We start from the raw sequence: 13,554 nt of genomic DNA, 5'->3' as shown, positions 1-13,554 counted from the left end.
CATTACCTGTACTGGGGAGGCATTTGAATACCCCCCCATGGTGATGGGGACTGAGAACTGCTCCATAAACACAGGCAACGTGCCCAACTTTCCCGGGAAGATGAAATCAAAGAGTGACCACAGCTCACGGAGATTATTCTGCATCGGTGAGCCAGACAGGATGATGCGATGAGGGGTGCGGAACTGTTCGGGGAAAGCAAGGACTTTTCTGTTAACTTCACCTTTTAGCAGATGATCACCAACCCTACCCCAAAACACTCCCATGCAATCTTATTATTTAACACAACTACATATTATTTTGGTCTCCTCTAAAACGCAGACATTTTATGAAACTTTAATTCTTTAATTACACATAGATTAAAAATATATATATAGGCAAGAATTTTTCTTACTGTTCAAGCTGAAGACTAAGGACTAGAGTTGGATTTGGTTACATTCTAACAACTGATCCCTATAAGAGACATTAAGCAACGTGAACAATTAGAATTTTAGAAAACATGATTAAGTGCAAGAATGAAAAGTGTTCTGCATTAAGGCAAAATGTGTATTTCAAATTCCTTATGCAAAAGCACAAGGAAAGATTAAATAAGTCTGTTACTAAAAGCAGACTTTATTCTCAATTAAATATTATCCACCTGGAAACCCTCCTTGTTGTAAGAGGTCACACCTGTTTGCAAGCTAGAGTGATGGCAGCATTTGGATTCCGAATTTTGTGTCCTTCATCCAAGATCACGTAGTGCCAGTCATGCCTGCTGATATCATCTTGCATAAGTCGAACGTAGGAGTAAGAAGTGATCAAAATCCCATGACAATGAGCAATATCTCGAATTAGTTTCTCCTAAAACGATGACAAAATGGTAAAGACAGTTTTAAATAAGAAGTTAACTGAGGATGACTCTTAAAATCAACCTTTTAAGGACTTCCCTGGCAGTCCAGTGGTTAAGACTCCCCGCTTCCAATGCAAGGAGCACGGGTTCAATCCTGGTCAGGGAACAAAAATCCCACATGCCATGCAGTGTGGCCAATAAATAAATAAATAAAATCAACCTTTCATGTGGAGAAAAGGGAACCCATCTGCACTGTTGGTGGGAATGTAAATTGATACAGCCACTATGGAGAACAGTATGGAGGTTCCTTAATAAACTAAAAATAGAACTACCATACGACCCAGCAATCTCACTACTGGTCATATACCCTGAGAAAACCATAATTCAAGAAGAGTCATGTACCACAATGTTCATTGCAGCACTATTTACAATAGCCAAGACATGGAAGCGACCTAAGTGTCCATCGACAGATGAATGGATAAAGAAGCTGTGGCACATATATACAATGGAGTATTACTCAGCCATAAAAAGAAATGAAATTGAGTTATTTGTAGTGAGGTGGATGGACCTAGAGTCTGTCATACAGAGTGAAGTAAGTCAGAAAGAGAAAAACGAATACCGTATGCTAACACACATATATGGAATCTAAGGGGGGGAAAAAAGGTTATGAAGAACCTAGGGGTAAGACAGGAATAAAGACACAGACCTACTAGAGAATGGACTTGAGGATATGTGGGGGGGAGGGTAAGCTGTGACAAAGTGAGAGAGTGGCATGGACATATATACACTACCAAACGTAAAATAGATAGCTAGTGGGAAGCAGCCACATAGCACAGGGAGATCAGCTCGGTGCTTTGTGACCACCTAGAGGGGTGGGATAGGGAGGGTGGGAGGGAGGGAGACGCAAGAGGGAAGAGATATGGGAACATATGTATATGTATAACTGATTCACTTTGTTATAAAGCAGAAACTAACACATCATTGTAAAGCAATTATACTCCAATAAAGATGTTAAAAAAATTTTTTAAAAAATTTTTAAATGGTTCTAAAGAACCTAGGGGCAGGACAGGAATAAACATGCAGACATAGAGAATGGACTTGAGGACACGGCGACTGGGAAGGGTAAGCTGGGACAAAGTGAGAGAGTGGCATGGACATATATACACTACCAAATGTAAAATAGATAGCTAGTGGAAGCTGCTGCATAGCACAGGGAGATCAGCTCGATGCTTTGTGACCACCTAGAGGGGTGGGATAGGGAAGGTGGGAGGGAGATGCAAGAGGGTGGGGATATGGGGATATATGTATATGTACAGCTGATTCACTCTGTTATACAGCAGAAACTAACACACCATTGTAAAGCAATTATACTCCAATAAAGATGTTAAAAAAGAAAAGCAAAGAAAGAAATAGCCATAGGTACCAGGAACAAACAGGGGATGGGCAGGGAAGAAATAGGTGAGGGAGATTAAGCAGTACAAACTTCCAGTTGCAAAATAAATGAGTCAAGGGTGAAATGTACAGTGCGGGGGAATGTAGTCAATAACTATGCAATATCTTTGTATTGTAACATATAATAATTAGACTTATCATGAAGATCATTTTGAAGCCTATAGAAATATTGAATTACTATGTTGTGTAACAGGAATTAACATAGTGTTATAGGTTAATTATACTTCAAACACAAACTCATAGAAAAAGAGATCATAGTTGTGGTTACCAGAGGTGGAAGATGGTGGGGAGGAGGAATTGGATGAAGGCAATCAAAAGGTACAAACTTCCAGTTATAAGCTAAGTACTGGGGATGTAATGTACAACGTGATAAATATAATTAACACTCCTGTATGTTAGGTATGAAAGTTGAGAGTAAATTCTAGAGTTTTCATCACAGGAAATTTTTTTCTATTTCTTTAATTTTGTATCTATATGAGAGGATGAATATTCGCTAAGCTTACTGTGATAATTATTTCATGGTGTATGTATCTCAAATCATTATGCTGTACACCTCAAACTTCTACAGTGCTGTATGTCAATTATATCTCAATAAAACTGGAAGGAAAAATAAATATAATAAAATGTTTAAAACTTTTAAAAAAATCAACCTTTCCATAATGATACAATCTAAGGCACTTTATAAATATGTACACAAACATAATACATACAACAGAATTATACATTATCAGCAGTGGAAGTTTATGTTTCATTAATCTGTAAGTCGTAAACACTGACTAGTATGCCCACTACTGTGGGGGAGGAGGGCTCATAAGAAGACCAGAAAAAGGTATAACATGTAAACACTTACCCAATTTTTATTTTTCCTAAACATCCTTTGTGTTAATCCTTGTTAAACTGAAAACAACACAGTAGATGGAAAACGTTTTTTAAAAAAAAAAACGAAAGAAAATGAGAGAAAAGCCAAGGAGACAAGAAAGACAAACCCAGGAGCTCTGATGATGTATAACATGAATTCAAGAAGGACAGAGTACAAAGGATATAAAAGAAGTGATTTTAAAAATGATAGAAAAAACTTCTGAGGAGAGACCAGAGCCTATAGAACAAAACACCAAAACAGCCATACACCTGGGTACACGCCTATTAGATGCCTGAATCCCAAAAACAAGGGAAAACAAGAAAATGCTGTAGCTTCTAGTCAGAACGAAACAGACTGAAAAAAGATTCCCTGCAAAGGAAAAAGACTACCTGCACTGAATATCTTTTCTGCAACACTAAATACGTCAGAAAACAAAGGGCAAATCTTTCCATAATTCTAGGGGGAAAGCAAAGACCCTGGAGTTCTGCATTGATCCAAATTAGCAGTCATGCTTGACAGAAAAAAATAACAAATTCCACCTTTAGCTCGGCAAGGACAGAAAATAAACCAGCAAGAGGTGGCCTATGAACAGCACGCCACCTCCAGCCGGTGCAGGGGTGCGGTCACTAAAAGAATGCAGCTCCTTTCCCTGGTGGGAGAAGAAAGGTGCTCAGGACTCCGCACTCTGCACAAGAGCAGGCAGCAGAGCTCCCCGCCTCATGCTCATCACAGACTGAGTGCTCACAGCAACTCTGAGAGAGGACAGAGGTCCTTACCCCCAATTTACAGAGGGGAAAACTGTGGCTTAGAGATAGTAAATAATATTATCAGGTCACATAGCTGGTAAAGTGGTGGTAGGATTTGAGCACAGAAAAGCAGCCAACTCCAAAGCTAATATTAACTAAATATTAGGCAACACTGCCTCTTACTTTACTATAAAAGAAAATATTTTTAAGGGAAGATTACATGTAATATACCTACCATTCTTAAAGTATTAAAATAATAATTAAGTAAATATTAAAACATTGTTTTAAATACTAATAAAACTGTTATAAAATTATCTAAAATATAAAAAGGGATCTATTTTTGCATGATTATAATTCCAGTTTAATTTAACAAACCTAGAGTGAGAACAGGGGAAATTAAGAGTGTACTAAAAATCCCACCTTATCAATGGTAGAATGGGACACAGGTTATGAATACTGTTCAATTCTTTATCATGACAGAAAAACAGACTGAAATACATTCATAAAAAATTTAAACCCAGGGCTTCCCTGGTGGCGCAGTGGTTGAGAGTCCGCCTGCCGATGCAGGGGACACGGGTTCGTGCCCCGGTCCGGGAAGATCCCACATGCCGCGGAGCAGCTAGGCCCGAGAGCCATGGCCGCTGAGCCTGCGCGTCCGGAGCCTGTGCTCCGCAACGGGAGAGGCCACAACAGTGAGAGGCCCGCTCACCGCAAAAAAAAAAAAAAAAAAAAAAAAAAATTTAAGACCATTTATTGATTAATAGTTGCTACTTCAGCATAAATACCAGAAAAGAAATAGACTGTAGAACTATCAAACCACTATCAGGAAAAAAATAGATATAGGAATAGAAAATTTTCTAATAGGAAACAGAAAAAGAATTAAGAAAATATAAAAAGCAGAATATACAATAAACAGAAAATAAGACAGCTGGCTTCAGACCTAACATTTACGTCAGGGTCTCCACGTGACAGTGGGCTGTCAGCAGTGACCCCTTCCACTAGGAAAGTACAGCCAAAACCTGGCCTTGTGTTTAAGGGATGAGACCCAAACTAGACTGGTGCTAAGAGTTAAGAGTATGGGAACTATTAAAGATATCCCAAGGAAATGCAAACAAAAACAGGGCAGGATCAGAAATACAAGTATCAGACAACAAGAAGTGAACAGGAAAAGGAGGGCTTCTTTTGTATTTTAAGGAGACAACACACTAGAGAGAAGAGCCAGGCCTTTACCTGCCTGCCTGGAGCACTGCACCAGAACCCAAGGCACAGCCCTTAGAGCTATGCTGGCAAAGTAGCACATCCACAGCTGGCAGGGGACATGGCCACAGTTTCTCAGAGTTCGACAGTCAGAAGAGACAGAGGAAGACTAAAGGCAACTAAAAGTTTATAGTTAGGATCCAAAGGATCTGTGTCTCTCCATCAGTGAGCTCCTTTTAATAGTTCTCAGCACAGCCTTAACCCACACAAAGATACTCATTCCCCATGCCCTACTGAGGCTGAAATCAAACCAAGCAGCCAATACAATTGGCTAAATAAAGACAGTGAGACAGTAAGATAAAAACAAAAATCAGTGAAACTTAAGGACAAAACCTGGTAGAATTGATAGAGAAAAAAACTAAGTAACTCTTTGAAGAGACCAAAAAACAGACAGACCTCTGGAAAGTCAGCCCGAAGAACAGACTCAGATGGGCAGCATGAAAAACATTAAAGGAGTCACCACAGAGGCAGAGAACACAAAACGTGAGCCAATGCCACTTGCAATCCAATGCCAAAGAATCTGAACTTTGACAGAGAATGTGAACATTACCAAAATGGACCCAGGAAAAATGAGACAAACCAATCAGACCAATACTGAAGGACTTGAAAAGGATGTTGTTATGCTTTTCCCACCAGAAGTCTACTAGACCCAAAGGGTTTTACGAGTGAAGTAGGAATCAATCCTGTTATTTAAATGGTTCCAAAATACAGAAAAAGATAGAAGGCTAGCAAAACCCTGTTTTCAAAACTGACAGAAGCAACATACTCACACAGTGTGTGTACTCCCCAACTAGAGATTCATTACTTTATAAATAAAATCTAGCACTATATTAAGCTAACAAGGCATCACAGAAATAGAAGAATAGCTAAATATTAGGAAAACTCGTACAATAATTCATGTAATCATAGTCATACAAATATTATAAAATTCAACATCTTAAAAAAGATTATCTTAATAAACAAGGGTTAAAATATTTTTTAATTCAACAGAATATAAAAGGGTGTAACAATGGCCAAGAAAATTCTGAAAGAGGAAAAGAGAAACTTTTCTCATGTCATAATACACTCAAAACTTCAGGGTTAAGAGCTATAACACCTGGTACTAGTAAAGGATTAACAGGTGAGAGGTATATTATTAATATGACTACTGTTTTGCCATCTTCCTATTCATGATTTTCCGCGCCTATGTGATACATCGAGGGCCACACCTGATTTAACCATTTCCTGACTTTTTTTTTTTTTTTACCTTATGATGAATGCAGCACTAAATACCTCAAGGCTCACAGCCTTACAAACACACATATAGACTCTCCCATGCCTCGCCTTACCCACTTCTCCCTGACTACACTGCTATTCCACTGCCACCGGCTCTGCCACGGTGGCTAGTGTCCAGTGAAGAAAAGCAGGCTCTCCAGAGATGCACTTTTCCACCTCGAATGCATCCCACCAGTCCTGAGACTTTTAGAAGCCAGAGCTGATTTCAATAGCTCCTCCACATCTGACTTTTCCACTGAGATTCTGGGCAGGCAGCTATCCCAACTCTATCCCTATCTCTTCCTCCTCCTGGGACAGCAGTGGCTGCCAGAAGTCATGAAGCAGGTAGGGCGTGGAATAACAGCAAACCGACACACAGGAATGCCCCGTGCCCTGTGCTACTCCAGGCACAGAGCTATGTGCCCAGAGAGAAATGGGAGAGTAAAACAACAACAACTGTTTGGGGCGTGAAATACAGCAGAAGTGAAATTACCACTCACATTTATAAAATGTTCCCTGGATCACAGCCAAACCCTGCCCATGTGGATCTAGTTGCTCATGACCCTGGAACTCCTCACTGCTAGATGCAGTGACTCACCACAGTCATTCCACTACCCTCCAAGGAACGCCACCCTGAATTGGATTTCGGACATCACTTTACCACAGTTAAACAAACGAGATGCCATGCCTCTCAAATACATACCACCAGAGTGATGTTTAGCTTCTTTGACATGTCTAAGAATTGAAGTTAATTTGGAAAATTCTGTAATGTTAACTACAGAAATACAAAATTTCTACCATATTCAAAAAGATGTATGATGATAAGAATCAAAGATGCTTTTATAAAAAGAGTAAGAAATTTTTTTAATGTCCACATTGAAAACATAACCTTCACTTAACAGCCACTGGGTAAAAACACACCTAAGACTATCTGTTTTTACCTGATTCAATCTCAGAATTCTGTAACTGCCTAGACCGGAGTTTCAATAATGGTGAATTGTTGAATATTATGGACGTCTCTATCCAAACACTTAAGACAAATCATCTCGGGCGGTTTCAAATTAAAAGCTTGTAAAATATGTAACCTCTCCTAGTTTTTGCAATTAATAGGGTACATCTGCAATTAGCCTGACTTACTGAATGCAGTGCTGTTGTCATTAAAAGATGTCTGTGAAAGTGCTGCTGTTATTACGGAGGCTCAGGAGACCAATCCCTCCTAGAGGGCAAACAGTGGACTGGTAGAAAACAACAGCCATAAATCACACTGTCAGGCAGCAGGGAGAGCAGAGTGGAGCACAGGCACATGAAGGCCATTCACGGTAAACACAGCACGGCAGCTTCCCAGGCAGGATTTACTGCACCTGTAATTAATTAAAATTTCCTTCAAGCTAAATCTTTAATAAACAAGGATTTGTGCTGACAATGAAGAAAAAAGGGCTCCAGCAACATAATTTTACAATATCCCTCAAAGACCAAGCATAGCATCTATCATTTCTTGTATCAGGTGTATACACCGTCTCGAAAGTTAATGGGAACTGCATCACATTGTGTTGTAATTTGTGTACCTGGAGTGGGTCTGAAATATTTAGGATGCTTGAGGGACCATGTGGCCCTTTTCTACTTTTATTTGTTATGTTTTTACTTGCCTCCCTTCCAGCTTTTTAAAAAGCCAAGTCTTTTTATGCTAGTGTTTCAGAAAACGGGCCTTTTTAAAGAACATGTGATGGTAGTTGCATCAGATGGCCATGTTTTCCTGTGGTCTGTTCTTTAGTCATACCTTGCATTTCCCAAAAAGAATTTTAACACTGTATTTCACTGTATCATTTTGGGGCCAATGAATCTAGACACGAAGGAGAAAGGCCTAGACGTGAATGACTATGAATATTTTTGAAAAAGCAGGTCTGAACCTTCTATCTCGAATGTATTTATATTGAATCAATCAGAAATGTCAGAGCATCTTTTCTCAAGTACTGAGATGAAGATGTCTACCATATTCTTCGTTTCTAATTGTAGGAATTACCTGAGTAGACACTGTATGCTGGGGACCATACTAAGTTTATTGTGCACACATATTAACCCAACAAATCCTCAAAAAATTACCAAAAATAACCCATTTTCAGGAGATTAAACTAGGCTCAGAAAAGCTAAGTGACTTGCACCAGGTCACAAAGCTATAAGATGGCAGATCCAAGATTCCAACCCTGGTTTGGTAATTATAAAATCTATGCCTTTATGCCATTGTCACATTTCCTAATCCTATGCCTCTAAATACCATGAATGGATCAAAATGATAATCTCTTTGAATTATCAAAACTATTCCATAGAATTACTATATCCTACAAGGCAGGGAAAGGTGGGAGAGCTACAAAGTGACAACTGTTTCAGAATATAAGCAAGAAATTTCTCATTACACATCTTCCAACAAATTGAAAAAAGGGTCCTTAATAATTAAATAAACTTTACAACACAGTGCTGAAGTTGCCACCCCCTGCTGTGAGTTATGGGGATAAGAATTACAAAACTGCCTTCTTTTATTATCTTTCATATATTTTCTTTCCCCAAGAAAATGGTTAGCTTTTCAAGATCAGTTAAAAACATCATATCCATTTTTTAGAATCCTAATAGCATCAAATACCTGCAATGTTATGCTTATAGTTATTCAACAAATAAATATTAATCAACTTACATATCGTTTCTCTCCATTAGAAAAAAAGGATCATAAAACATGAGAAAAGGATAATCTTAGATTCCTAGTAAATGAGATTTCGACTGACCATTAAAGGAGATTCAGAGCCTGAAAATGTCTTTATCTGATTTGATCATTTGGTTGAAAATATTAGCCACATATTTTTTTGCAAGGTTGCTGGGTGTGCATTTGATAATTCAAAATTATGCTGTCAACCAAAGAGAATATTAACAAAGATAATACAGGATCACCTGGTGAGAGAGGTGGGAAGCTAAAAGGCAATTTAGGGAAGAAAAATGATAGATGATCTCCATTTAGAAATTGTTTGATCATTTGATAGCTCTTCTCTAAATGCAAAATTTCAAAGTTTTACATCTTACCAGCTACAACAAATCATTAGAAAAATAAAAATAATCTATTTGAATGATAAGCAGAATGATTCTGGCATTATTACTTTTTTAAGTTTTCCGAAGAGAAATTCTCTTCTCTTCCCTATTTTCTCCAGCACTGAATAACCCTATACCAGAGTGCTGCTATTATCAATACATTTAGACAGGACAGCTGGTGGGCACAGAAAGTTCCCCCATGGAAAAAAGAAATTTCAGCCTATAAGGATGGAAAGGAAGTTAGACATTAGATGCTGGCTTAAAGGACAGACCAGCACTGACAGAATATTTGAAATGTGATTAAGAAATGTAAACTCTATTGCAATCTAACACACACCTATAAGCCAACAGGTGTGCATGGAGTGGTAACAAAGATCTGTACACACAAATACAAAAGGAAGGAGCAAAGGGATCAAATGCCACTCAGTCTTTTAACCCAGAAGCCAGAGTTCTGATCTTGGAAGTGTTATAACAAGGCCTGTGCAGAGGAATTAACACATTTTCAATACGTCGTCATCACAAATAATAAACTGATATTAATATTAATAATAAACTGATTGTGTTTCTAAGTAGAGAGTATGGTTTGAAAGATGCGAAAGAACATCTTTTCGATCTTTTGCATAACAGCTTACATCTTTAGAGATCTGAGATACTTCATAATGAAAAAGAAACTGTCCAAAGAGTTTAAGGGTCAGAGTAAAAACACAAGTCTACTGCTTTTCCTCAAAAGTTAAGCAAGAAACTTCAAGTTAAAGTTCTTGGTAGACCATTGAGTACTAAAAAAATTAGGAACAATCATATATATGCATGTGTCTGTGCATAACCAGACACCTCAGAAGGTGCAAATCACTGTAAACAAAAGTGAAATAATTGTTTGCTCTCTAAGCAAGTTAAGGAAGCAAATCTCACCAACAGAGACACTGACCATTGTCAATTCTATTTTCATTCATGAGTCAATGTATTTCATTTACATGAAGGTTGCTCTTCAGGCTATAATAATAGAAGAGACTCAAGTGAGCCACGATATGGTAAAGGTGTAAAAGAAAAAGCACAAAAGAAATAAAAGGATAAGGAGGAACATGTGAAAAATTTGCCTTTTAAAGACATTCATCAACTAATGAATCCTAGTACAAGACTTTGCAATACAAAATATTAAGAAATGTCAATAGACAATGGAAGTGAAAAAAGGAATCAAAAATGTTTTACAGGAATGATGACAGGATAGTTACAACAATTTAGTTTAACTAGAAAAACAATCTAAGCTGTTATTTTCATGCTGTTGAAAAAAAATCAGTTTTTTTTGTTTGTTTTGATTGCAGCATTTATCCCACTTCATTAATTATTTCAACTCATTTGTTTTCTATTTATCATTTAAAATTCAGGGCAAAGTATGCTGTTTTTAACAATAGCTAGTAAAAGCAAGATTCCATCTCACCAAAGTTGAGCTACCAAATTATAGATACTCCTGATTCACTTTTATCAAAAGTTCTGCTTACTCATGACCATGAACAAAATGGGAATTTGGAGGAAAGGGGGTACTGGCAGAATTATAAAGACACTGGAGTTTAGTGGCTCACACGTATTTAACTGAGTGAGGCAAACATTCAACAGCTCTCTCAGCTGGCACTGCTTTCATGGGGGCACAGAGACCTCACTCAAGAGCTGTGAGACTCAGGACAGAAAGAAAGAACTCATAACAAACTGACACTTCTTGTCTACAGAGTAAACCTGCAAACCCACAGTGAAAATGTGTAATTATTACCTATTGTCTATAGGGCCCTTGGGATACAATAATGATGAAGACATAGTCTCCACACTGCAGAGCTTACAGTCTAGATGGTAGACAGACATGAGAATTAAAAAAGCATAATACAACCTATCTATGCTACCCAGAGGAGAAGAGATGATAAACTTTTTTGATAATGTGGGTAAAACTACAAGTGAGAAAATGCAACTTTCAAAGAACAGTGATTAGACTTAAATGGTAATCATCGATTCAGAGAACAAAAAACAACTTAACTAAAAGGCAACAGTACAAATTACAAAATGGCAGGCTGTTCTTTTGTTCATTTAAAATACATTTTAGGGCTTCCCTGGTGGCGCAGTGGTTGAGAGTCCGCCTGCCGATGCAGGGGACACGGGTTCGTGCCCCGGTCCAGGAAGATCCCACATGCCGCGGAGAGGCTGGGCCCGTGAGCCAAGGCCGCTGAGCCTGCGCGTCCGGAGCCTATGCTCCGCAATGGGAAAGGCCACAACAGTGAGAGGCCCATGTACCGAAAAAAAAATAATAATAATAAAAATAAAATAAAATAGAATACATTTTAAAAGCATGTGAACAAATTCATTCATCAATTAAGAGTTATTTTATTACATTTTGTACCTACTTTTCTAAAACTGTTTAAAGTCACTAATGCCCCAAATCTAGCCAGTTAACTGCTGCATAAGCCCCCTGATTTCTGGTCCCACTCAGGGTATCAGGCTTGTGTTTCACAGGACAAGAACATGTCACCACCATGGACTGTTAGAATGACAAAGCCTGCATTCATAATTGTTTTAAAAATACAGAGCTCTAAATTAAATCAATAACAGTAAGTTTAAATGCAAGAAACACAGGAACATACACTTAATAAATAAATGGATCAAAGCAAAAACAATTATGTAAAATAGAGGGCTGTAAAACAAGCAAAAAGATTCTGAAGTACTGTAATGTTACCTTTTTGTGGGTAAAGGACCCAGTTTCGTGCAGAACTGCCACTCTGAATGGAGGCCACCACGTGTGAAATTCCTTCACCCACTGATGCATCACTGTCGTCGGACAGACAATTATAGTTGGACCCAAACCCTCGAACCTGCACCCAAAATGTCCAAGAAGAAAAGACAACCATGAAGGACAGCATATGGATGATCAACTGCCAAAAAACAAAAAAGAACAAACAAAAACTTAACAGCTCAAAGAAGAAAATCCTAGCTTTGGAAATTTACTCATATTTTCTTTAAAGAAAAAGCTATTGAGGATAAAACCCACCGAGTGAAATCCCTACAACCCCATTCATCAGTTAGTGAGTGCAGATATTAAGAGGAAACACCAGCTACTACACATCAAAAGATAATGTCTATAGTAAAGTAAAAAAAAAAAAAAAAAAAATCAAACAAAGATTACCTAACAAAAATACTTTTCTCTCTTCTTCCAGATTAGCGAAGGCATTATACACTATATCTTAACCTAAGTGAACATAAGAGTGTCTTCAATTGGTCTGAAGCTTTATAGTCTACCAAGAGTTTTCACCCACAAGATTTCAATCAATCTCACAGCCTCGGGAAGCAAGCAGGACAGAAATCCTGCGGTGCTCAGGGCCGCTGAAGGCTGCTGTGCCCAAGGCCCCATGGTTACCAGGAGATGGAGCAATGCCTCAAGTCGGTCTTCTGATCGCTGCAGCCTGCTCTTCCACTACATGGTGCTGCTCTCTTCTCCACGTGATAAAAAACAAGTGGGTGAGCATCATAGTGACCGGTTCTCCCAGAAAGCCCAGGCCAACGGAAGGCAAACTGCTCAGTTCTTGTGTAAAGCAGCTGAGCACTACGTGGCAAGAGCTTTAACAAGAGTCGCATGTTGACCAAGCGATCCCAAGACAAACATTTGTGTACTGCAATACATACTGTAGCATTATTTATACTGTGGGAAAAGTGGGCGCTGCCTGAACGTCTGTAAATAAGAGAAGGGCTGAATAAACCATCTTTACTGCAGCACAGGCTGGTGGTTAGGAGCACTGCCTGGGTCTGAATCCCAGCTCTGCACACACTAACGGAACCTCAGCTTTTCATCTTAAAATAATAACAGTAGTGATCATACCGTTTATATAAAGATTAAATCAACATCTATAAAGTGCTTAGAACAGAATACAATAAATACTATTAGGGTTTGTTAAATAAGATGGAATATAATATAACCATTAAAATCGTCTTTGAAGAATATTTAAAAGCTGGAAGATGCTCATAAGTCTTTTAAAAAACCAAATTATTTATGGAATCACCCCAATTCACTTACACATAGGGAGCCAGTAAACTGGTCATGGCCCCCTCTCTCAAC

At 38.4% G+C, this 13,554-nt stretch overlaps 1 protein-coding gene across 2 annotated transcripts in view; it reads right to left on the bottom strand.

The window, feature by feature from the left end:
- The window catches only part of ERCC6 (ERCC excision repair 6, chromatin remodeling factor), a 74,421-nt gene that overhangs the window by 18,912 nt on the left and 41,955 nt on the right, over positions 1-13,554 (bottom strand). For both annotated transcript variants that reach the window (XM_060103144.1, XM_060103155.1), the window contains exons 8-10: positions 12,181-12,316; positions 668-838; positions 7-183 (exon numbers count right to left, since the gene is read on the bottom strand). In XM_060103144.1, coding sequence (XP_059959127.1) covers positions 7-183; positions 668-838; positions 12,181-12,316 — 484 coding nt within the window. The remainder of the gene's footprint in view (positions 1-6; positions 184-667; positions 839-12,180; positions 12,317-13,554) is intronic.

The sequence above is a fragment of the Mesoplodon densirostris genome, chromosome 1 (genome assembly GCF_025265405.1).
Source record: "Mesoplodon densirostris isolate mMesDen1 chromosome 1, mMesDen1 primary haplotype, whole genome shotgun sequence".
Taxonomy (NCBI): domain Eukaryota; kingdom Metazoa; phylum Chordata; class Mammalia; order Artiodactyla; family Ziphiidae; genus Mesoplodon; species Mesoplodon densirostris.
Note: the sequence above shows the minus strand (reverse complement) of the source record. Positions and strands in the feature narration are given on the sequence as shown.